This window comes from Candoia aspera, chromosome 3 (genome assembly GCF_035149785.1).
Source record: "Candoia aspera isolate rCanAsp1 chromosome 3, rCanAsp1.hap2, whole genome shotgun sequence".
Taxonomy (NCBI): Eukaryota; Metazoa; Chordata; class Lepidosauria; order Squamata; family Boidae; genus Candoia; species Candoia aspera.
In genome coordinates this window covers 181,896,211-181,923,034 of record NC_086155.1, presented here as the reverse complement: position 1 = coordinate 181,923,034, position 26,824 = coordinate 181,896,211, and the positions used below count along the sequence as shown (strand labels likewise).

At 38.0% G+C, this 26,824-nt stretch overlaps 2 protein-coding genes across 4 annotated transcripts in view; one reads left to right on the top strand and one right to left on the bottom strand.

The window, feature by feature from the left end:
* Positions 1 to 26,824, top strand: part of RMDN1 (regulator of microtubule dynamics 1) — a 471,818-nt gene that overhangs the window by 427,597 nt on the left and 17,397 nt on the right. The gene's annotated exons all lie outside the window — the stretch shown is intronic.
* Positions 769 to 26,701, bottom strand: CPNE3 (copine 3). 3 transcript variants are annotated; one of them, XM_063299453.1, is made up of 17 exons: positions 26,527 to 26,701; positions 25,663 to 25,839; positions 23,612 to 23,743; positions 22,751 to 22,930; positions 21,393 to 21,467; positions 20,597 to 20,668; positions 19,247 to 19,330; positions 18,831 to 18,920; positions 16,954 to 17,052; positions 16,257 to 16,343; positions 14,613 to 14,672; positions 13,895 to 14,028; positions 9,672 to 9,726; positions 9,358 to 9,409; positions 8,468 to 8,601; positions 6,485 to 6,721; positions 769 to 3,487 (listed from the first exon to the last, which is right to left on the bottom strand). In XM_063299453.1, exons 3-17 carry the CDS (start codon positions 23,741 to 23,743, stop codon positions 3,356 to 3,358), a joined length of 1,623 nt encoding a protein of 540 aa, XP_063155523.1. In that variant the 5' UTR covers positions 25,663 to 25,839; positions 26,527 to 26,701; the 3' UTR covers positions 769 to 3,355. The 3 variants fall into 3 exon arrangements, with proteins under 3 accessions (XP_063155523.1, XP_063155522.1, XP_063155524.1); XM_063299452.1 differs by lacking the exon at positions 25,663 to 25,839 and having other exon boundaries at positions 26,527 to 26,699; XM_063299454.1 differs by lacking the exons at positions 25,663 to 25,839; positions 26,527 to 26,701 and adding an exon at positions 26,252 to 26,513.

The following is a 26,824-nucleotide window of genomic DNA, read 5'->3' as shown; positions in this document are numbered from 1 at the left end:
ATTTAAGCTTCCGAAGAACCCTTTTCCTCCACTATGAATAAGCAACAATATTTTTTTAAAATAAGATATCAAGATTTGTTCTGCTAAACTCTTAATTATCCCTTCTTGGGTGTTCAAGCAGGTCACACCAATCAGCTTACCTGTGTTCCCAGCCATATTCAAGGGTTTACAGATGGCTAGTCCTGGTAACATTCAAAGATCAAGTGGAAAGATAAGCACAGAGGGACAAGTTTCTAATAGCACAAATAAGAGCTTGCAAAAATACGGAACTGCCAAGGATATTCTAGCTCAAAAAAACCCCAAAATATGTGGATACTTTATGGATAATTATGACACCATGGTGTGAACAGGAATGCCTCATCAGCTTTTGCTGGCACAATCTAGAGGGAGCCAGGAACTGCACTTGGTGGACTGATATGTTCAAGAAATAATTGTATAAATTTAGTTGGACAAGTTATAGAGGCCAATAAAAACCAAAACTTTGCTAGAATACATATTACCTCAGATGGCCATGACAATAATGTCCTAGGCAATCCAAATGATCCACCAACATCCAAAATCAGTTTTTTTTTTTTAAATAATAAACCAAAGTGAAAAAAGACTAGTTCATAAATGTGAACAATATTTTGGTCGAAGAATAAATTTGAGAATGTAAGCTAATTTTTGAAAAACATATGGCAAAAACATTTCTTCTCTTCTGCTTCAGTAATAGCAGCAGGCCAGCAAACACATATTCCTAGCTGAAACAGTAAAAAGACAAGAGAACTATTGGGATATAACAAATTTGGTTTATATGTTACTAAAATATGTCATATCACATTCAAAGTCAATTTCAACATCAAATACAAAAAACAGCAATATGCAGGAAATAAGATAGCGCAAGCCATATATATGATACTTTCAAAGCAAAATACAGCTTTATGAGAAAGGTATCAAACAGGAAAAATTAAAAATTATTGGTACAAATATGCCAATATCAAATTCTATCACAAGGTGGTGCTGATGGGTTGTTAGAAAAATTATGCTCAAAACATAGCTAAGAAAAAGTAAGTATTACTACGCAAATATTTATATTTTATGGATTTAGATCTGATCATATTATTTTATTTTATTAAGAAATGCAATGCAACAGATTTAAAAGTTGCCTAGCTCCTACGAATTCAGCTGTACAGCTGTAGGCCTGTGCTATCTTTTTTCAAAATAGGAAAGCGCAACACAGTTTTTTCAGAACACTGAGAACCTGTTGAATTTTGTGAACAATGGCTGCCATAGAGGGCAAGGCTAGCCACAAAATAATCATTTTTCAGAAGGCATTTTTTTTTCAATTAAAAAAATACATTTAAAAAGTTGCATAGCCTGGCATATGCCAAAGAGGCATCCATAGGCAGCTACTGACTTAACACAGAGATCATATGTTGAATAGAGTGGAAAGCATGCAGGAAATGGCCCCTGGCTGAGATATTGCTGTTTCCCTTTTGTTAGAAGTCTGAAAATACAGTATAAGGTAATAACAAAGTGCAAAAATAAAACTTCAGCCTTTTTCACAAAAGCTCTTAGCAAATATCTCAGATTTTTTTTTAAAAAAAGCTTCTTCTGTATTCTAATTCTTTGATCCTGAAATACTTGGGACTCCAAACATGATAAACCTTTGATGCAAATTGGTCATAGTACACTAAGTAATATTCATAAAGAATATCATTATACAATACATGTACACATTCCTGGGATCTAGTTGCTCACCAACCCACTAGCAAGGAATCCCTGATCTAAATAAATAGTCACCTACACATTTGCAGGGTGTACATGAAACAAAGCAAGAAGTTCCTAATAGGCTGCTATAATAGACCCGCTAAAGATTTGATCATCATAGAAAAAAATACATTTGATGGGGAAAATTACATTTAATTAGATGAATAGACAATATTCTAAATACATGTCTAGTTCTAAGCATGGCACTGGTTGGACACATTATAAGCTGCAGATATTTTCCATTTTAACATGATCATAATGCAAAGCTGCAAGACCAAAGGCAGGTAGCTGCTACTTTCCTGGAAAAACATATACATATCAGGTTCTTTGCTATTAACATTGATTTCTCATTCTTGCCTTTTGAATAGGACCTACAAAATTCATCCTGTGCAGTTAACAATCATTTTCAGACAGCTCAGTCCAATTCATTTCACTCAGAGCATACAGACAAAAGAACAGAAATGTTACGTACACTTCTTTCTTACCAAACAAATGGCAAGAAAATATGTCCAATAACACACTTTTGGACTACTGATCAGCATGCAAGTGGGATGATGGAAAAAATGCTGAAAGCAGATGAAATGCAAGCACAAACCCACTAACCATCACTAAATAAAGGCAAAAATCCCCAAAGGGCAAGGACCTGAAATAACATACAGTACAAGATAATCTAATACATGAGTATTGTGCTGAAAAGAAAATTTACTCTCTCTAGCTACTCCAAATCAACTGTGGGAAGAACTTCAGTTTGTATTACTGAATGAAAGTGATAAAGCATCCTGGAACTAGCTATACCCATAGAGAAACCTTTATGAAATATCAAAATAATACAGATACTCTAGCACATAGAGATCTCTCTATATACAGCTATAAAACAGATAAGCCTCCCCAGGCACACACAGATACAGCTTCTAAGTCCATGCTCTTATTTTACACAATTAAATTCCTCAAAAGTCAAATGGGTTTGTGACATAATAAACAACAAAGGCAGTCCTGACCCAATTTATATCCTCTATGTGGAACAGACAGACATAAACTGTTGGCAACCATGTATCAATGTCAGATGTCACCTTGCTTTAATACTACAATGCAAGCTGAATCTGTTAAGCTGTAATATAGTTCTGTTCCAGTCTCCATATAATACTCAAGTTTTCAATTATTTACTGCTTCATCAAACTGCAAATGTTCAGAAATAGAAGGGCAGAAGCCACAGAGAAGGAACAAAGAAAGATGCTTACATATCCTGGATTTATCACCCTGGTCTTAATCCTTCTTAAGTCTGAAAAAAGACTGAATATTTTAGATAGAGCACATGCAAGAATTAAGCACCCAAGGTAGTTGCACCATCATTTCAAAGGCACATGTAACTGCTCTGCTGCTCCTGGAGTTGTATATTGTTGGAGACTTTGTATGCTTGAACTGCTTTTTGCAATTTCACTTGCAATGGGGTGTTAAACATAAAGCATCTTTGGCAACTCAGAACAAAAATGAGAAAGGCTATCTTAGCATGTCACGTCTTTTGCAAAATGTATGAAAAGGCTTTCATCGTGCATCACAATCAAGGGCCACCACTGACAGGCGGCACAGACACTTCCCACCATGTGATTCATGCCTGCTTCTGCTGTTGTTGCTTGGCTGTAGGGTTGTTTGGTGGCTGCAGCTTGTACATGCTGAAGTAGCTCACAACTTGCTGTGGCACCTCCGCCAGGACACTTTGAGCAAGAGCTTCCTTGGGAGCCTAATTCAAAGGACAAAGACAGAAGTGAAACCAACTGATTCAATTCTCACTCATCTAGGAAGATCTCAGGAGCGGTGTTCCACAGGAAAGATGGCCACCAGAAGCTGATTTGTCCAATGATTTGTCTTTCTATGAGCTGGATAGTTCTTATTCTGGCACTGGCTTTATACAGTTAAAAATTGCAGCAGATCATTTTGGATATGATTATAAAGCGAAAACATTATGCAATGTCCATAAAAACCATGCACTGTTGCAACACGTAACAAAACACTGAGGAACGTAAGTTGCTTAATTAGTGGGATTTCTGCAAGATTCATAAAGCCAAACTCTTCCTGTGGCCACAAATAGAGGACATCACTCATATCCTCCTGGACTGCCAACTATATGCTTCAGCCAGAGCACAGCATTTAAAGTTGCTAATTGACAGGATAGCCCATCGGGACCCCATAAATAAGCTATCTTACTTCCTCTAAGCTACAAACACACAGACAGTAAGGAGGACTGCCAAGTTTATAGCTAAAGCCATTCAAGTGAGAGCTTCCTATCTAGATCAGATTGGGGTCAACTGCCAAGGGTTTTACCTGATTATTTCATTTAATATTTTTATACTGTAATTTTTTTAGTATTATTTTATCTTATCTTATTTGATATGGTCATTAGACTAATCAATAAATAAACTAAACTGTGGCTACTGGGGTAGCCATTTCAGTCATCTGAATACTTTCTCAAACAACCATGCTTACATATTTTGAAATCCAAGCAACAGGTGCTATAATCCGGTTCCATTTTTCAAAGTAAGTGAATCCCGTTTCATACAGACATATACTGGCACCTACTAAAGTATAACCCCCAGTGGCAAAACTTTAGAAAATAAAACAAACACTTGTCTCCTTCTTTGCCTTGTAGCATTTTGCCTTAAGAAACAATGGAAAGTAATGGAGGGAGTAGGAGCAGGGACTGGAAATATTGTGATATTTTACAGCATTCCAGGCCTTAATGAAGGGGTCTTTTAGAAAGCAAAACTTTCCATTTCCCTTACAAAAAACATTGCTATGAGATAACATTTACCCAATAGATTGTGTGATACCAAAGACTTGAAATGGTCTGGAGATTTATTCAATAAACTATTTACTTACTGACTGTAATAAGATGAAATTAATGCCAGCTATTTCATTCTAGGGTGACTGATAAGCTTTTCCTTCTCTGTTATTTCATTATAATAATAGAGTTTTTTTTAAGTGAAGAAAGTGAAATTCCTTCCAAGACAAACAATGATCTTTTCATGCATAACAAATCACAGACAACTGAGGATTCCTATATAAAGGCACCAATGCTCAAGCACTTTTATTATTTGCATGGCTAAACAATTTCTCAGTGAAGCCAAATCAGTCAATTTTCTACACTGAAGAATAACAACTTGTGTTGTTCCTCCAGGACTGAAAGATTCATAACAAATCCTACAGTGGCCTTCCATGAAGTTCTGCATCTCATCTCAGGGCTGGTAGTTCCTGAGGCTTTTAGTCTTGGATGATTTAACCTCTATGCCCTGGGAAATAATTCCAAAGCAGCTCATGAATTCCCGGCCTCTATGGTGACCACTTTTATTGCAGATAACTAGCTCTGACCCATGTGGGAGATCTTTATTTCAGAGTTGATGTAATGGTATGTGAGAATGATCTTGGGAGTCAGGGCAAAGAGACGCAACCGAGGGAAGGGTCAGATAAAAGGCAGCTTAGCCTGCAGCAGGAATGTGGGTGGGGCAAGGGGCTCAGAAGGGACCCTCCCTAGTTTCTTGGGCCGTAAAGGAGATGGGGGACAGATGTATTTTCACACCTGCAAGATTGATGTCAGCCTTATGAGGTAGACCAGACAGGAAACACAACTAGATGAGCTAATTCTACTTTATTGTAAAGCTACTAACAGAATTTTGCAAGTGTGAAAGTACATCTGTCACACCGTCTCCTTTATGGCCCAAGAAACTAGGAAGGGTCTCTTCTGAGTCTCTTGTCCAACACACATTCCTGCTATGGGCCCAGCTGCCTTTTATCTGTCCCTTCCCTCAGTTGCGTCTCTTTGCCCTGCCTCCCAAGGTCATACCATTACAGTTGATGAGATGTGATCTATTATGGAGGACTTACTCAGAGTTTCCAAGAAACTGACTTCCATGCTATCTTCAAATTTAGATTATTGAGGCGACTGATCTAACAAGGCCTCTGCCCAATCCCAGGCAGTTCCTTGGTTTACCTGGCTATTTTTGATAACTTTCACCCATTATCCAATCTGATCTTCTTGAGCAAGGTTGTTTAGAATGTGGTGGAGACTCAGCTACAGAGGATCCTAAAGGAAATGGATTACCTGGGTCCTTTTTCTATGGGAGAGAGATTTGGTGCAATAATAAAAACAGTATTGACTGTATTGCAAATACAACAAACTAGTACAGTAAAAGTTTTTAGTAATACAGTAATGTCTCTAATAGATCTATGCAAGGAGACGTATGTTTACTTCAATGAAGTGATATAGGTCAGAGACATGAGGTACAATATCCATAAATATTTTAGACATACACTTACTTTTCTCTCCCCCACAAAGATACTCCTTTAAAAGGATGCTCACATAAACCTATTACTAAGTCTCCATATGGGATGAAAAGTATAACAAAGGCTTCCAGATTTCATTCATAACTGCTCTTTGGATAGCTTAATTGTCTGTTTCAAGAAGATTTTATTTCCTCTAGGATACGGTAACCAAAGTTCATGTATCAATGAATGCAACAGCTCATAAACAACTTGGGAATGCTTCAGAGTGTGCAGGAGGACCAACAGAGCACCAGTCTACAACTAAAAGTTGTAACAGCTATAACTTTCCTTGATGGTAAATGATGCAGCTGCTTTAAAGAGCTACAGAAAGATGCTACTATGTTCATGTGTCACATGTTCTGAGCACACCTTTCTAGAACTGAACCTGAAGCAATGCACTCCTTTAAGAAACAGTACTTACATTCTGGAACTGTCTAAATGGCACAAACTGGACAATGTCTCGAATAGCAGCCTCTCCTGAACGTGATCTCAGAGCTCCACTGTCACTGTCCAGAAATTCCATGGCACTGAAATCAGCACCTCCAACACCAACAATAATGATGGACATGGGAAGCTTAGACGCATTGACAATAGCAGATCTAGTCTCATCAAGGTCTGTTATCACCCCATCCGTGATTATCAGGAGTACAAAATATTGCTGTTGAACAAAAGCACCTTGTTAAAATTAAGGAAAATATATTCCCAAAGATAATAGGTTGGGAAACCAACTTATAAGCATGTCAGAAAGGAAAAGACCCAAAACAACACAAAAAATGGTTTATGCAATTTATACTGAGTCTTATATCTTCCTCTGGAAAAATACAGGTAGTCCTCGACTTACAACCATTCGTTTAATGACTGTCTGAAGTTATAACAGCACTGAAAAAAAGTGACTTGCGACCGGTCCTTGCACTTACAACTGTTGCAGCATCCCTGCAGTTACTTGATCAAATTTTGGATGCTTGGCAACTGGCATGTATTTATGATGGCTGTAGTATCCCAGGGTCATGTGATTTCCATTTGCAACCTTCCCAGGGGGCTTCCAACAAGCAAAGTCAATGGGGGAAGCTGGATTCGCTTAACAACCACATTGCTTAACAACAGAAGTTTCGGTCCCAACTGTGGTTGTAAGTTGAGGACTACCTGTAGTTCTTATACAAAGGCACTACAATTATCTCCAGATATAGATTGCCAGAACAGTATTCTTTACTTTCCCACAGTACCTAACAATGACATGCAAGATACTTTAACAGTGCAACATTCCATTAGGTTTTCTCTACTAAATCTTGAATCATCTTTACACTCAACCAACATTGTATTCAATTTACTTTAAAGTTTCTCCTGGCAAACCCAACACTCACTTCCATTTAATTAATTTCATTTCATTTCAGGTAGCAGAAACATATTTTTATACAGTCTTTTTTGCTTCTTCATTCAACTCTTCCAGCCCAACCTCTCATTTAAGAGTGTGGATGTAGGGGCTTGTTGCTAATACTACGCTGAGGCTTAGAGCATTCTAAGCATATTACCGCATGCGAAAGATATAGCAGTCACAAAGGCCAGCTCACAACTCAGAATAATGGCAAACCTGTTGAGCCGAAGAGGATTCCCAACAACAGGCATAGGGACAACTCCTCTGTTCCACCGCAAGGAAAGGAAACCTGGTTATATACATAGTTCCTTAGCCTGACAAATGGTAATAAGCTCTTTCTTTTTTTGTTGTTCATGCACAGCTGCAATGAATGAATGAATAATAAAGGTCTTTATTATGGTCTTTGACCAGCCTTACCATGAATTATTAGTGAGGTTATGTATACCTGCTTCAGAAGTCTTCCAAAAAGTCATGATTCATGTACTTAGCTCATATTACTGTTTTCTAAATAAGTAATTATAAAATTATGAGCAAGGAGCTGTAAATGCCTAGAGAATTAGAATCAGGCTGATTCCTCACTTATGACTTCCAAGTAGCATAGCTATTCCAACTAGCGCACACAAGCATTCACCTCAACATGTACAGATGCAAATTTGCTTTATGAAAACCAAATTGCTTTAAGGGCATCTCAGGGAAAAGGAATGGCCAGATATGACGTAGATATTTATGTTCTACATAGGTAGCAGTTAGTGCTACTCTTCATGCCTCATCATAAGTAATTAATCTCCATTTTGCTTTTTGCTCTATTTCACTCTTACTATAGATTAAAGTACTAAAAGGATACTAACAGGGTAGAGATACAGTCTACTTGCCAAGTAAAATTGCTTACACATATTACCAAAACCTCAACTTTTGTATTTAATTTTGTAATACCAAGTGCTTTTGATAAATTCAGAAATTCTTTCCATTATTCATTCCTTAATGGCATATTTTCACAAAAGATTAACTGTAGCATAGCAATAAGGTACTTACCGAGGCCGTTCTCTGCTGTGAAGCTGCAACAGCAAATCTAGCCACATGATTGATGATTGGAGAGAAGTTGGTGGGCCCGTACAATCTTACTTGAGGAAGGCAGACACGGTATGCATCCACAATTCCCTGGATACCTGGAGGGAATAAAACATACTGAAGGAAATTTATCTACCACTGCCACCCTCCACACTAGTTTATGAAGGTCTATGTGTTGAAGCCTCAAGAAGCATGTCTATTTTAAACAGCCTATATTTAAGGAAGAAGAGCTACAACCCATAAAGTTGCTTATCTCAAGCTAGTCAAACAGTGAATGAAACTTAAATCCCAAGAATGTTTAATAATTAAGGCCACGTGACTTTGGAGAAAAGCTGTCAGTATCTCTTCCAGAGGTGGCTCTTTTCGTATTGTCCTGAAGTGCTGAAATAGGGGAGCATACAGAGAATTTCATCCCTACCCAGCAGCAAAATACTTGCAATGAGTAGCAACACAGGTTCTTGTTCCAAACAGAATTCTTGTAATATGTTAAATCCACAGTAAAATTCCTGTGGATTTTAACAGATCCACAAATGGCAATTCCTTCATGGAAAGAAATCATAATAAACTCATACCCTTTGTCGCACTTTATTATATTGTTAGATTTATGAGGGTTTTATTAAAAAACAAATAATTTCTTCCCATATTTTCAGGAGTATCTAAGCTGTTGCTAATCTCTCTGCAGGCAGACAATTTTGATTAGAAATCTTTATTTTCCCAGCTGGCTCTGAACAATTATGCAAAGTTAACAGTGTTAATTTCAGAATGCCCAATCACCAAATCAAGTCTTGCTTTACTGTTACATTCAGCATACCTAGAAATGTCAGGACATACTTTCGTAGTATGTTAAAACTTACCATTGCAGAATGGGTTGGATGGGTTAAAGTTCAATGGGAATTCATGCGACACCTGAAAATACATAAAGGTACTCATTTTTTTCATGGATTCATTTACCTTCCACCAGGCAGCTTTCCTCTAAATTATCATTTCTCAGCTTTAGCAACTTTAAGATGTGTGGACTTCAACTCCAAGAAGTCCCCAGTCAGCAGAATTCTGGGAGTTGGAGTCCACATATCTTAAAGTTGCCAAGTTGAAAAACACTACTCTAAATCTACAGCATGTCAGTATTTTTTTATTTAATGAACTTATCTTCCAAATGGATACCGCTTACCTGCCATGAAGGAGGAATCTGAGCACCAAATCCAAAAGCTGGAAACAGCTTATCTCTGCATAAGCAATTTAGAAAAACAATGGTAAGTAAATCCATAGTTGCCCATTCTTTAGAATACACATTCATGAACAGTACTATACTTCCACAGTTTCTGTATACCACACATTTGTAGTTTGGACCCAATCCCAAATTATTTGAAAGTAAGTTTAATTGAACTCAGTGGGTCTTTATTCTGAGTAGATATGTACAAAAGGATGTCCATGGAAGGACAACTCTTCCACCACACTACAACCTGTTCTCCAACCAGACTGTTCAGGATTGCTCCACAATCCTTCAGTGGAAGATTTCAGGAGGTGCAAGTGATGGAGAGACAATATAAAAGGATGAGAAAAGCCTTCCTTATTTACTCTTTTATGTCAACTTATCTTAGGAACGAAGTCTATATGTTTAAATGTTAACATTCTCAGGTTGACTTCCTCTCCAGTTATCTGATTTACCCAAAACACCATAGCCAAAGCAAAGCCCAGAACTAATCATATGTCCAGTCCATCCAATAATTGAAGTTAGATCATTATTGCAATAAAGCAAAAAGATCCAATAGGATCTTCAGAGTAACACCCACCAGCATTTCCTCCAATTGCTCAACAATAACAAAGCTGGTTTACCAACTTTTGGAAGGACAGAAAAGCTTGCATCTCTGGGGCGCATACTCCCTTCATGGCCTTTTCCCAAATGTCTGCTAAACAATTCTGCATGAATGGCAAAGCCAGGGTTCTAATCCTTTAACCTCCTCATACCACCGAGTTATTGCCTGTTGTTTCCAGCATCAGTTCCAGCACAGGGTGGGGAATAAATAACCTAGTGGCATCAACATATACATGTAATAAATGCTGCTTAGGCAGTCATCTAACCAGTGTTTCTCAACTGTAGCAATTTAAGATGTGTGGATTGGAGAATTCTGGGAGTTGGAGCCCACACATCTTAAAGTTGTTGAGATTGAGAGACACTGATCTAAACCATTCACCTGTCACAAAGTCCTAGGATTTATATACAGAGAAATGAAAAATTCATGAAATCCTAATGCCATCACTTATCTGCAAGTGAAAGATTATTAGGTCTCTGATGACTCTTTACTACCTTGCTTTTTTTCAGTATCGCTGCCCCAACATGCTTGCCTAATGTGACATTACACAGTGATATAAGATATACAAGAAAACACACGTTTCAAACATTAAAATACAATTAGGCAAATCTAATGGAACCAATGTGCAGAAGCTGGAGACAGAAGCCTTTTTAACACAGAGCCAAAATCTTTCTCTACCATTTCTTTGGGAGAAGAGGAAGTTGAGTTCTAGCTTCTGTTCCTATTTCCAAATAGTCAAATTGTGGTGTTTTTTTTTTAAAAAAAAACCTTTTGATCAAAACAACCAGAACCATGCATACATATGGTTCTGCAAGTGAACAGGACAGCACATGGGAATTTGGCAGGGGAGTTCAACAAAGGAGAGAGAAGAGGCAGAAGAAAGAAGATGGTGGAAAAAGAGAGTGGAAAAGCCAACTAAGCAGAAAGACAGAAAGCTGGGACAGGAGTCAAATACTTCACAGGAGAGGGACGATTCAGTAATACCTAGACAGGCTTGATCAGTAGCTGAAATGAATAGGATGCATTTGAGTATGAGAATTCACCTGAGAGCACTGGTGTAAGAATATAAGGAAGGGAAACAATGAAGGTTTTGTGGGGTGGGTGCTACAGATTGGACAATGCCCTCCTGGAGCAAATTACACAACTTTCAGGAGGGAGAAATTAATAATGGGAGAGTTCAACTACCCAGACAACTGTTGGAAAACCAACTTGGCAAAAGATAAGGTCACAAAAATTCCTCATAGGTCTTGATGGTTCCTTTGCTAAAAGGGTAAAGAACAGACGAAGAATTGGCTCTAGTAGATCTGATCCTAACCAATAGGGAACAGGTGGTTGACTACATAAAAGCAGTGAGAACTCTAGGAAGAAGGGACTACATCATCTTGGGGTTCAAACTATTACAGAAAGATGATTTGGACATAGTTATACAGACTTGCTGAATTTCAAAAAAGCAAAATTCAACAAGCTTATAGAAATACTAGGCAGGATCCCATGAATCAAACTTCTCAGGTCAAACTCTTTGCAAGGTTGGGAACTTTAAAAAAGAGGATACCAAAAATACAATCATACAGTATTCCAGTTAGGGGGGAAAAAATAGAGGGCAACTTAGGAAACCATTGTGACTGCATAAGAGGCTTTCCCCTGAGCTAAGAATTTAGAGTTAAAGCAATACTTAAGCTTCCAACAAAATATGGCCAGGAGGAGGAGGGAGTAGGCCCACAGTTAAAGAGAAAATAATAGGATGGTGAGACGGAGGCAATAGAGCTTAATACCTACTTTACTTCCATCTTGTGCCTAAAGGAGAATGGTCTTCAAATGGAACTAAACAGGACATTTGTCAAAGGAGAGAGTGGTGACTCAAGGTAAATAAAAAGATAGGCAGCACCTGGCTATCATGAACAAGTTTTGTCTGCCACAGAGTTAAACCTGAGACTGTTGAAAAGGCTGTAGATGTCATCTCTGGCCTCTTTCTAAGATCTCTGAGAAATCACAGGGGATAGGCTAGAGAATTAGAGAAGGTCAAATGTTGTTCTTATGTTCAAAAATAGGATCTGGGGAACTATAGACAGATAACAGACACTCTCATGATAGCATTAAGATTCAAGAGGATCTTGATAAGCTGGAGCAAGGGGCAAAACAGCAAGATTAATTTCACTAGGGATAAATGCAAGGTCCTACATTTGGGCTCAAATAATTAAAGAGATGAGTGCAGGACTGGGAAATCACACTGGGCAGCAGTACATGCAAAAAGAATCTGGGTGTCTTGGTGCATCACATGCTGAACATAAGCCACGTTGCCATGATAAAGGTGAAAAAAAAAGCAAATGCAATCGACAGTAACACCAATATCAAGAAAAATGATCATTCCTGTCTTATGTTGCATTGGTCAGACTGTATCTAATGCCGTAAGTGGTACGGCATCCAATTCTGGACACTATGCTTTAGGAGGGAAAATTGGAGTATGTCCAGAGAAGAGCAATCAAAGTGCTGAGGAGTTTAAAAGGAAAAATTTATGAAGAACTGGAGGCCTTTGAGATGTTAGCCTGGAGAAGAGAAGATTTTGTTACAGCTGTTTTCTAGTACCTTAAGGACCATCCTATACAACAGTGTTTCTCAACCGTAGCAACTTGTGTGGACTTCAACTCCCAGAATTCCCCAGGCAGCCTGGCTGGGGATTTCTGGGAGTTGAAGTCCACACATCTTAAAGTTGCTTAGGTTGAGAAACACTGGTATTAGAAGATAACACAGAATGGTTCAGAGTCCTTTCAGAAGACAGGACTAGAAACAATGGCTTTAAATAACTAGAAAGTAGTTTTCAACTGACATCAGGAAATATGTCTTTATGGTGAGAATTGTTTAACAATGGAACAAATCACCCTGGGAGGTGGAGGACTCTTCTTTGCTGGATGTGTTTAAACAGACTGGATTATATCCTGTCAGGGATGCTGGATTATGGATTCATGCACTGGGCAGGGGGCTTGACTAGATGACTTCCAAGGTCACTTCCAACCCTTACATTCTATGATTCTAGGTGATGTATCTGTTTCTGCACATATAGTACAACTAGATGAGATGTAACAAATGCATATAAATGTCATGATGATAATGTATTCAGAATGTTCTAGGCAATGCCTAAATAACTTTATTTGTGAAAATATTATAGAAATAGAAAATTATGTTGAGAGCCATCCAGAGTTGTGTTTTAAGATGGGTGGTAATACAAATCTTTTAAATAAGTAATTATAAAATAAATGGACAGTCAAATCTATAGTAGTTTTAATGTAGTGTCAATGTAGTTACTCTAGAGCTATATTTATTCACGAAATGTCAAAATTAAATTGTTAAATTCTTTTTAACACATCAGTGTTAAAGATTAGTTCTAGCACAGTCATACCACTTAATGTAATTATGGCATTAGATGTATCCCAAAACCCACTCTTACTGATATAATCAGCATTGGGAAATTTTAAAAATATGCAAAACAGTGAGTTAAAATCTTTTCCAAACTTTGATTTATTGAATAATCCACACACATGCATCATGTTAAACAGTTTGAGAATCATTCAATTGAAACACATACGTGTCATAGTCCTGAATGACCATTCCTACAGACCAAATGGCTGACAAGTATTCATTCACTCCATTGGGGCTGATGTGATGTAAGGAGTCTGGAGAACGGGGATCTCCATTAGATCCAGTAAAGTCAATGCCAACCTGTCAAGATAATAAGAATAAGGTACAAAGACTACTTTGTTCCATATTAACTGTTCTAATACCAATCAATAGGATAGGCTGTTCATATGGGAAAATGTGAAAGACTTCTCCCCCACCCCATGGAATTAACAGATTTTTAGGATTTTGTTTACACAAGTTATGTGAAGTTTAATTAGCAGAGAAAAGTTCCCAATTCCCAATAAAATAAAATGCTTCCTTTGAAACCCAATTTCCAGTCAAACCTAACTCAAAAGAGGCTGCACACAGAAAGAACTACCCATGCTTCCTTCAGGGCAATTAGGATACAGATATAGACTTAGAAAGTTACAGAAATGTAGCCCCAAAGCAATGCTGCAGAAACCACTTTTTAAAAGAACAGAGTAGTATTGAATACAAGCCTCCTGCTCCCCAGCAGGAAATATGAGCAGCCTGCCCACACCTCTCGTATGTTTTTCTCTAATGCCAGCACTTTAGTACTTATCTAATTGAATATTTCTGGTACGGAAACATCACGCACCCAGTCCTTCTCAAACCAATAGAGCTTATTGTCATCACTTAAGACAGAGGAATTATAGTTTACTTACAGTAAAATTCAACTGGCAACCCCCCATGACGTAGTCAAGGAAAGTACATTCTGTAATAACCTGTTGAAAAGTCACGTAGTGATACATTCAGGATTGTAAACCAACTGATCGACTTTTTTTCACAACCTAGTCTTGTCCCAACAGCTCTTAAATTAGGCAGGATTTTCTACATCTAAATTGGCGGTGGGGGTGGGGATGGGCTGTGAGATGGGAACCATTAATATTCACAGCAATTCAATTCAACCCATTTCGGTCATAGACCAGTAGAAGCAGCGTGCTCAGTGTGTGTGTGTATAAATCAATCTTAATAGATAATAAATGAAATAAAATTTAAGACTAAGTTAAAAATACATTTATAAAACAACCTAACTAACATCTAGGGACGCGGTGGCGCTGCGGGTTAAACCGCTGAGCTGTCGATCGGAAGGTCGGCGGTTCGAAACCGCGCGGCGGGGTGAGCACCCGTTGCTAGTCCCAGCTCCTGCTCACCTAGCAGTTCGAAAACATGCAAATGTGAGTAGATTAATTGGTACCGCTTCGGTGGGAAGGTAACGGCGTTCCGTGAGTCATACTGGTCACATGACCCGGAAGTGTCTGCGGACAACGCCGGCTCTAAAGGCTTAGAAATGGAGATGAGCACCACCCCCTAGAGTCGGACACGACTGGACTTTACGTCAAGGGAAACCTTTACCTTTACTAACTAACATCTATGAGTGAGGTTCAGGATACAGTCTATATTTAAATGACAAAACAGACTAAAATTATATAAGTATAATAACATCTAAGATTACAAGGAAGTGTTAATACCTAAATATTCACAGCAGTGCCCTAATGGCAGAAATGCAAGGATTGACATTAAATACAAAATTCAAGCAAGGTATTTGATGCAAATAATCAGGGCTCAGTGCAGTGCTGTAGAGTACTGTTGGAATAGGAGCCACTAAAGCACTGCAGAGTTTCAGTTTCTAAGGCCAAAGGGTGCTTCAGAGCATGTGAGGGTGCAAACACAGCATCTGCTGCAACAGTTTAAAGCAGCTGCATTTTTTCCTGGGATAATGTGGCTACCCTCTACTATCCCTCAAAAAAGACATACTTGGCTTAAGGAGTTGCAGAAAGGTGCTCCAAAGCACCCTTTCCCCTTTGAAACAGAACAGCATTTTACAGGTATTGCACAACTCTCACTAGCTTCAACTACCCCCCCCTTCTTTTTTTCAAAAAGGAAAGATGTGCAGTGGCTAAAGCAATGCTGTATTTGCAATCTTTCCTCTCTGCTGAACAAGGAAGAGCCAGTTCAATGGATCAGATCAGTGCCAAAGGCTGAGTTCTGCACTAGTGAAAAAACTTTTCAGCCTAACTGATGTCAAAGAGTAGTTGTGTGGAAAAAAATAGGAGGAATTACACTTTTAGCTCCTTAAAAAAAGCCAGGATAAAAATCTAATACATAAATAAAATATTGCCAATAATTAATCTCAAAAAAATGCAGAAGCTCAATCGAAATGTTGGATTTCGTCACAGTGCAAAGATGAAAAATGTTTTCCTCCAGTACAACCATTAAATCAAACACTATCATTCCACTTCCTTTACTTATTATTACAGTTGGAAATATCCACATAAATATGAACATAGTATTTTGAAAACGCTGACCTCACAGTGTTTAAAGCTCACAATCCCCGAATTTTTGTAGCTTTTCTTTCTCTGTCTCTTCTTTTCATTGATGCATTCAAATTCAATCTACAGAAATGTAATAGTAAAAACAGCACACATTTAGACTTGATCCCAAGTCTGCTTAACTAGAAGCCTGCTCTCACTTATTGCTTTTGGCCACCTTTGCCTGAATCCTGTTCAGTTGAAGATCTGGATCTAATTCAAGATCCGTTCCGAACTTTGTCTCATAGGTCATGGAAAGCATAGCTGTCAACTGCCTACACAAGACTTGGAAAAGCTATTGCTTGAACTTGAGGGAAAAAAAAGAAGCAAATCAGTGGAATATTTTATATTCACTGGTTTTTAGACTAACATTAAGAAATATTATTACTATTAATATTTTAGCACTCTGTCCATGCCACAAGACTATTAGAAGTAATAGTAAATATTTTGGAACTATCAGTCCAGGGCTAAATGCCCTAATTGCTCTCAAACCTGTGAGGAAAAAAAGGGAAAGCAAGCAGATGCTATCATGTTGCACAACATTCTTCATTTTGTCCAATGGGACATTTTGGATATACTGTAGGATCCCCTCTTGATCCAACCTCTTTATTTTAGCAAGGCCCCAAGGAGATCAGCAATGTTTGCTTCCACTTTCATTTCAATTAAAATGATAAAAATATACAAATGGACTAACTGGTGAATGTCGAGAGGCTTCCTTCAGTTTAGACATTGTAGCTTGAAATGTCCCAATGAGATCATGTGATCCATCATTGTCGTAGTCATAACACTCAACCTAAAATGAAGCATACAGCATTAGCCTAGAATATTGTAGACACTATCATGACATTTAAGAGTATCAAACTACGTAGCTGCTCAAATATAGTTCCAATTCAATAACTGTGATACAGAGTCAACTTGTTTTCGAAACACTGTCCACCAAAGACTGAATGCAACAGTAGTAGTAATGCACTACTACTTTATATGCCACCACATGTCTAATACACCTGCAGCTCTGCTTTAAAAATTAAGTTTTGAGGAAATTCAAGTTGCTTGTATTTATTATCATTTTTCTTGAGCTCACCGTCACCTCCAGTCTAATATATAAACACTGCAATCCAATACATGTCTTTCGTAAGAGGCCAAAGGATGGAAGTCCAATTTTTTTTTTTTAAATGTTCTTAAGATGCATGCACGGGCATTCCCTTTAATGCAAACATGCAGAGACTCCTATTACTAAAGATGATTTGTAGGAAAAGGTTTTCACATAATGAAAGCACACAGAATAAAGCTGAAGTCAGGGGTGGGAGAAAGAACAATACTCTTGTTTCAATGTGCATTTTATGGTCATTTCTGAATTTTGCACAATTAATATAGCAATCTACCAATCATCAAGAGATATTTACTCAAAGTAATGTTTAATATAGGCTTTATAACATACTGAGAGTTATAATTGTTACATTTCCCACCCACAATAGAAAAAAAGAACTCATGCTTGCTTCTTCAACACGCAAAGAGACACACTTCAGAGGTAACTTATGAAGTATTAAAGTGAGATGCTTGTGTATTATGGTTGAATTAATATAGAAGCAAACCATTTGAACATGTAAAATGACAATAGCGTCAGAAGAGATAGAAAAGTTATTTTACTTACTAAGTGGAAATAGGCAGCTACATAAGACACCGTGTGCATAAAGTATGAAAGCATTGTTCAGTCATTATAAGGTATCATTTCCCTGCCCTGTTCATTACAACAGATTTTTAATTGCTGAAACCATCAAAGCTTTTCCATTTTCTCAGATGTACTTAATACTTAATAAGAAGTTCAGACTACAAGCATTGTGACAGATCAAACATTCACGTTTGATTTTGCTTCAAAAGTGACACATTAAATGGTTTATTGAAAGACAGTGTTATTAATTATGCAAGGATGAAAATGGAAATATTAATTTTCCTAAGGAATTAGAATACTAGCTGTGATGATGGCACACAGGAGGAATGGAATTATAAAAATATAGCCTTTACAACTTTTTCATTATTTTTCCTTTCCTATGGAAATCATGAAAGTTAGGTCAAAATAAGAAGAGAGTACAAAATCAACATATGGATAAATGAAAAGAATTAAAGCTAACAAGGCAAGATGAAACCCACATTAATAAGCTGAAAAAATACTTCTTGAATTGAAGGAAATAAAGAAGTAAGTGAACATTGTGGCATCGTTCTGCTGCTGCGGAACAATGAAGATGATTCAGCATTTGTGACTGAAGGCTTCACTTCCTCTTTTCTGTTTTTTTAAGTTGAAAGCACTATACCACTACTACTAGTGTAAATAAGGCAGGGTGGTGGTGGTAGAGAAAACTTCTGGGAAACAAACTATGCACATGTCACATTAAGCAGCCCTGGAGATAAGCTCATGACATTTTAATTTTTTAAAGTTTTTTAAGATTAAAGATTGGTTTGTTACATACATACGCACATATATAATTCAAAATGCACAAGAGGAGTAAGAAATACTGTAGTAAACCAAAAAAAAAAAGCATGAGTTAAATCTAGTTTGTATGCTAATACTGTTACCTTGATTGCTTTGTCCATGTCACCATAACACAAAGAGTTAAGAGAGATTTTAAATGGCCTCCAGACAGGATTCAAATTATTTTTTATAACCTATAAAAGTATGAAATGTACTTTTAGATACATGAGCATAATTTCTCAAATCATTTTGGATAATACCTGCTGTTCAGACAACTAGCATAAATTTATCCAAGAATATAATAAATATATCACTGTATAAGAGGGTTTGCCTTTATTCCAATATTGACATTGTTCTATCAAGAAAAAATCTAATAAAAAAAATCTTAAAACTTACAGCTGACTTTTTAAAAGTGCTATCCATTCAGAATTTAGTCCCAAAGCTTCAGAAAATCAGAGCTAAAGATGCTGAAATAAGCTGTGATTGTAAATAGGCAAACCCAGAAAAGCATGACACTTACTTCTGTTCTATGCACCATCACCCACTTTCCTTCAGAGGTCTGCTTGTGGAATTCCAAATAAGGATCAGATTTTCCAAACAAATCCTGGAATTAGAAATAAGCAATTTATTTTAAATGATTTTGCAAATAACACTTTGTATTCTTCTGTGCCCAAAGCACAGTCTGCTTGTTCCCTTTCACTGGCAGCACTGCAAGGGGCCTAAGGATAATTTCTTTCATAATACACATTCTTCCTTGGAAAAATCAGGGAATACATAACAATAAAACAGTACTACACTATAAAAAACATTGTTCTCTAAAAAAAGAACAATGGCAACAAACTAGGCAGGCCAAAAAAAAAAATCTTCAAGCAGAAAACTCCTAAGAAATCACATTATATACTGCTGTCCAGTTTTGATATTACAGTCAGGTGGACTGCACTGTTTATACTGGCAGTCCTCACTTAACAATTATTTTTATGATGGTCATTAAGTGAATCCAGCTTCCCCATTGGATGGCAAAAAAGGTCACAAACCGCAATCATGTGACTACAGGACACTGCAGCTGGTCATAGATGTGAGCCGGCTGCCAAGTGCCCGAATTGCGGTCATGTGACTGCAGGGGTGGTGCGATGGTTTGTGATGGCTGTGTGAGTATAGGTTGCAAAGCGCTATTTCTGAGGCTGTCGTAACTTCGGACCATCATTAAATGAAAAGTTATTAAGCAAGAACTACCTTTAAACAAATGCCTTCGTTTTGCTTGTTCTCTAGGAGACATTAGCAGGTTAAACAGCTTAAATACAAAGCTGCTTATTTAAAGTTCAATGTAAATATTACCACTCGTTTCTGAAACAGACAGAGCTGTTGCCGTTTTTACTATTCCAGTGTGCGACCCTCCCAGTTCATGGCCCAAAAATGAATATATGAAAATAAATAACATTCATCTTTAGGACAATACAGATGCAATGGTCCAGTCATAACTTGGAATTATAATTTGGACAGTAAAACTTCCTTCTGCAAAACACTCCCTATTTGAATTCCACTTATTTGGAAACTACAGTTTAATCCAATTAATTTTGAACTAAGAACTTATGACAATCCCAAAACCAGGATCGTATTCCAACAGTTTGGACCAGGTTTACAATTTTGAGTGCAAAGTGCCATTAGCTTGACAGTCTGAATACAGTGATTTCTAAAACAGCAACTTATGGGGGAACGTGTCAAGAGAAATATTGCTGTGGAGGGCTTTCGGCTAGAAAACCGGGTACAATGTATTTAGCCAACAATTGCCTTTCTGCTGGCAGATATGCAACCTGGAAACAAATTTTAGGAATTAAAATGAACGAGCTTATCGTTTTTCCAGTTATTTCACCTTATTGTCCAGTTTTCTTGCTTCAACTTCAAGTATGACCACACGGTTATCTTTTATTTCTTCAGCACTTATCTGGGTAAACACAGACCAACATTTATCATAAGACACTCCATTCTAATAAAATATGGCTATGCGTTCTTTTATGAATCAAACAAAAATGTACATGTGATATTTCTATTAGTTTCAGAAGCAATAAAATATATATTCTTATTAGAACATTCAAGACAACATACAGGAAATGCAGATAGTGTGCAGATGCAGGGAACTTTCTAACTTTTAGCCATTAAAAACTTGGCTTTACTCAATGAAATTCTGCCTTGCTTTCATCTGAATAAAAGACCTATATGTTATCCTATATGGAACTTTTTAAAAAAAACTGCTTCTAATTTTCCAAAGAATTTGGAAAACAACAAACAAGATTACTGTTTAGAAAATATAAATCCAAGTTTGGTATGCAGCATCAGGCAAAACAGTCTTTGAATTCAAGGTATAGCTACATATTTTTAAGACCACAAAAATGAAGTAGAAAATGTTGAACAGAGAAGGAAAACATAAGCAAGAAATGGATTTTAAGATAATGGAAAAGCACTTTCTAAATCTTCATATGCATATTTGCAGAATAGTAAATCACACTGAGCTGAACGACCCCATTTGTTTCCAAAAATGACACATCATTCATTTCTCTTGCTTGTATTTACATACTGAGGGGAAGGGGGGAGAGACATAGGGGAAATAAAAAGAGGAAAGAACAATCAATCTGTGGTTAAAAGAAAAAAAAACAGCTATGTTTTCATACCATAATTACACCTTTTCCTGCAGGTTTGCCATTTCTTAACACTAAAGGTCTGGTAAGCGTCTTGCTAGAAACAATCTGTAAGAAATATTCAGGAAAAGAAGATAATTTATTCTAAACAATAACCACCTCTAGTAACTGGAAGTTGTTCCAGATGCATTGATTGGTACAATAAACAATGTTTTATTAAGTCAAAAACTATAATCAAACCCATAATCTCCACCACTGTCCCTTTCCTCATGAGCCATCCTTAAGGCTTAGTTTATTTATACTTCAATTCCTTACTTACATTTAATTTAAATTAGAACGTAATTAGTTTCCTAGTTCAGGTGAAACAGAAAATACTGCAGTAAGGAAGCTATGAGAGAAGCAATAATATACATGAGGATAAAAAAGAAAATCATGTATGCCTTACAGTTATTCTTGTTTTAATAAATAATGCTATAAAAAGCCATGATTATTATGTCTCAACCACCAAAGTGGACAAACATTCCAGTGAGACCTTCACCCATACTTATTTTTTAATCACAGAATCACAGAATGGGAGAGTTGGAAGGATCCTTGGAGATCATCTAGTCCAAGCCTCACCCAGTGCAAAAATTCACTTTTATCAACTGAGTATGTTAAACTGGTGTAGTGGTTAAGGCACTGGGCTAGAAACCAGGAGACCGTGAGTTCTAGTCCCGCCTGAGGCACAAAGCCAGCTGGGTGTCCTTGGGCCAGTCCCTCTCTCTCAGACCTAGGAAGGAGGCAATGGCAAACCACTTCTGAATCTTGCCAAGAAAACTGCAGGGACTTGTCCAGGTAGTTGCCAGGAGTCAAGACTGACTCGAAGGCGTGCACGTGCACACACACACATTAAACTACTTATCAGAAAGATTTTTAAGTAGTCTATTAGTTCCTTGTTTTTAATTTCTCCAGTTCTGTTTTGATTTTAAAAATGGTCAAAAATCTTCAAAGTGCTTTTAAAGAAGACAGCTTAAGATTTTTACTGAAAAGCAGGTGGACAGTAAGTAGCAATTTTCCCCATTTCCAGTATAAGTCAGCAAGGAATAGCAAGTTAATTAATTTTAGCATAAATGAGATTTCAGGTCAAGTCCCATTTGTTGGATTAAATTAAACAGTAAATGAAGTAAATGAAGCAATTGCAACTTTCAGAAGGAAACCAGCAGAAATCACACATTAACTGGAATTATACAAAAATCATTCAAAACTCAAGTTTCAAGACCTCTTAATCAGGCAAACTGGTTATAAAAGAACTCTTTCCAAAATAAAGGTATCTTGTCAATGGACATTGGACTTTTTCCCCATGGTCAATGCCGCTATATTTTAATAAACATCCAGAACCTGTTTGCACGTACCTGTCCTAGTGTGCATTCAAATTCTCCTAAAAAGTCATCATCATTCAGCTGAACAGTTGTATTGTCAATGTCAAAAATCCCAAATTTGAGTTTCTGAACGAGTTCAAAATAGTAATCAATCAAGAATTTCTTGGAAAATTTGGGGTTCAAACTGTTTTTGATCCTTTCTGTGCGATCAACCTGCAATATAGTATAGTAGTTCACATAATAGTAAAGAAATAAAATTTATTTCACACTCCTGTTTGAGCATTCTTGAAGATACACTCCCTACCACAAGAAAACTAAAGAAAATAGGGGTAAATATGCAATCCCATGCCCATTTTTGGAGATACAGGAGGGAAAGTTCTGAGCAGGGAGAATGGAAAATTGAATATTCTGCCCATGGTGTCTGTTTCACTGGTGGACAGACTGCACTGGATATAACTGTACAGCCCATGGCTGATATTGAGGAACTTCTATTCAATTAATGGGACTTCCCTTCACATTTCTCCTTTACCTGCACTCCATCCACACTCCATCTCCAGAGAATTCACTCAATCCTTCAGAAAAAAATTGCGAGATACCTGGCATGAGAACTACTATTCTGCTTCTTTGTCAGAATGGGGAAGTGGGATGCAATCCTATATGTGAACATTTAAACAGCAAAATGAATTTTCTAATAAAAGGAAGAAGAAACAGAACTGTTCTTAGACTGCTTGAATGTGTAGAAACTGCCATTTGAAATGGTTAATGGTGCACATCTGTTTAAAAACAATGTAGTCCTAATACCTAAGGGCAAAGTCAAAAGAGCCTACACTTAATATTTCCCAATAACAAAGCAAACAGACTGTACTAAGCATGCCAAGGGCCATTATACCATACCTCATACCACTGTTGTCCACTTGTGTATTGAAGAAGCACACAAAGTGGATCTGACTTGGAACTAATATCTTTATCCAGGAGATTGTTACAAGAGACAGTCAGCTCCACCTTTGTTACACATTGCGCCGCCATCTGTAACACGGGATGAGAAAATCAACTACCATGCATACCATGCACATATCAATAAACTCAAACTGTTAGCTTACTTAATCAGTTGTATCCATGTGTACCTTCTATTTACCATCTACCAGCTATTATTTAATGTCATTTAATTTACCTTGTACTTATTTAAACTTATTATACCATCCCATATCATCTCCTGCTCTTTTATAAATATTGTCTAAATATTTACTTTTGCTTTCAATCCAGCAGCTTGCATGAGTATTAAGACAGATATGGGTAATACATGAATTTTATATTTTCAGAAATGGGGGATCAACTGATCTGCACACCTTTATTTTGGCAGTCCTAGATGTAATCTGAAAATCACACAACATCTCATGCAGCCTAAGCTAGTAAAGTCTGCTATCTGGTGTTACAATCTTTCTTAAGGCTGTGATCAAACACCATACATTCCTTAGTTTTAATGTTTAGCCAACTGTTTCTCACCCTGCTTTGATCAGTTTCCAATAATTTATCAAACATACATACTATCAAATTTTAAGCATCTCATAGTAGGTTACAATGATATAAATTTATTTATCGAATTTTGCCACTGCCCATCTCCCCCCAAAGGGGGGAATCTGGGCGGTTTACAACCAGGATAAAACATTAAAATACCATAAAAATATAAATAGAAATATAATATTCAAATAAATACAATATGAAATCCAGATGACAATGCTAGTTGGAAAATCACTGACATATGTCTAAGAGGCCATTTAGAGCCCTAACCATCTCCAGGAGTGATTACTCCCCCTCCCGCCCAAGTGAGGTGGCAAAACCAGGTTTTTAGTTGTTTACGAAAAGCCACAAGAGATGGAATGTGCCTTATCTCTGGGGGAAGAATGTTCCAAAGGGCGGGCGCCACTGCAGAGAAGGTGCGCTTCCTGGACCCTGCCAGATGGAACTCTCTTACAGACAGGGTCCATAACATGCCCTCTCTGCATGATCGGGTGGGAAGGGTGGATGTCATGGGGATGAGGCGGTCCCTCAGGTACACTGGTCCCATGCCATGTAGGGCTTTAAAGATAACAACCAACACCTTGAATTGCATCCAGAAGCAAATGGCACCCAATGCAGCTTGCAAAGCAGTGGTGTGGTATGTGCTGATCTAGGGGCACCAATAATTGCTCGTGCAGCCGCATTTTGGACCAGCTGCAGCTTCCGGATACTCTTCAAGGGTAACCCCATGTAGACCGCATTACAGTAGTCTATATGATATAGTTTTATAAATGATACAAAACCTCCATAACAATGTGTTAAACAAAATAAAACTATACACAATGAATAATACAACCCATAAACTAACTAAAGAAATCCAGATTCAGATGCTGCACAGTCATTCCCAAGGACCTTCCAGCAGGGTTCAGCCTTCAAAACTTCCTGGAACACCATCATGGAGGGGAGCAGCCCAGCTTCCAGAGGGACATTGTTGCAAATTACACGGGGCATGATGGAAAAACAGTGTCACCCTTCTTTGGACCCCCTCATCTCATGGAACAGGGAAACCATAAGCAATCTTTCCCAGGAAGCAAAAGTAGAGAATTTGTGGGCTATTTTGTGATAATGTTGATTAATCCTACTAAAGCTAAGACTAGGGAAAAAATACCATACCAGAACATTAGTGGCAAACACAACACTGGGTCCAATAATTTCGTATGATGATCTAAACCAGAGGTTCTCAACTGGTGGTACAAAGAGGACTCTGCAGAATAGGTGGGACCCATGAAAAACTTAATTATGATTTTTAAAAACTTACAATAAATTACAAATATAAAATAATGCCTGTAAGCATAATGTCCTTTTCAGAAAAAGGGCAACCAACTGAGAGAGCCAGTTTGGTGTAGTGGTTAAAACATCAGGTTACAAACTGTGAATTCTAGTCCCACCTTAGGCACGAAGCCAGTTGGGTGACTTTGGGCCAGCCACTCCCTCTCAGTCCTAGGAAGGACGCAATGGCAAACCACCTCCGAAAGCTTGCCAAGAAAATTGCAGGGACTTGTCCAGGCAGTCGCCAGGAGTCCACACTGATTTGAAGGCGCACACAGGCACACAGGAGCTTCTGACTGAAAGCCAGGAACAGCCAAATAGGTTTTTGTTTCTAACACAGTGGGGTTCAAAGTATTAAGAGAAATCAGCAGGATCTGAAGGGAAAGGTTAAGAACCACGGTGTCACGCTTTTCCCTGTCACAACCTGCATAGGTAAGGCATAAGCGGACTTAGCATACCACTGCCTTCAATTCCTCACACACCCAATATGGCCCAGGAGCCACACCTATTAGCAGCTTCTTCCTTCTCCAAAATTTAGTCTACAATATAGCTACTAATTTGCCCAAAAGTTGACTCCTGACCTGTGATCTTCAAATAATATTCCACTCGTAATAAATATGCCTATAATAAAGCAGTCAAATTCTGATCTGATTTATGAAAACATTTAACACTGTCCAGGTCCTAGATGAAGAACCAATAATAATCAACCCTTTAATATAAACTTTACATAATTCTCTCACTGCAGTTATGCTCCCACTCGCCCAAACACACATTTTCTGTCTTTTTTCCTCTGCCCCCTCCCCGCTCCGGGCTCCACTTTCTTCTACCTCGACTAGCGTTTCCCAAATTGATGCCCTCAGGTGTGTTGGATTACAACTTCCATCATCCCCGGCCAGCCTGACCAAAAAGGAGATAATGCAAGATGGAATTCGACCCATCTGGAGGGGAAGACTGGTGGAAGGCGGGCTCGCCGCTGCACTGACCTCCGGAGATCACACCAGCCCTCCGTAAGCAGCGGTCCTTCTTCTCAGGCAGAGCCTCGCCCAGTTTCTGTTCCACGAAGCAACGCAATGTAATGCAACGCAAGGTACGACAACGCAATACAATCTGCAACAGTCAGAAGCCCAGGCCAGGCCGCTCAGGTATTTAAGGGGCGGCGCTTCTCAAGTCCCCCTTCCCCCCGCTCCCAATTGTGTAATCAAAGCAACACTCCCACGTGGGAAGCAAGCGAGTTGTTGGCTCCACAAGGCGCATGCGCTCTGCTGTGCTTCTGTAAAGGTG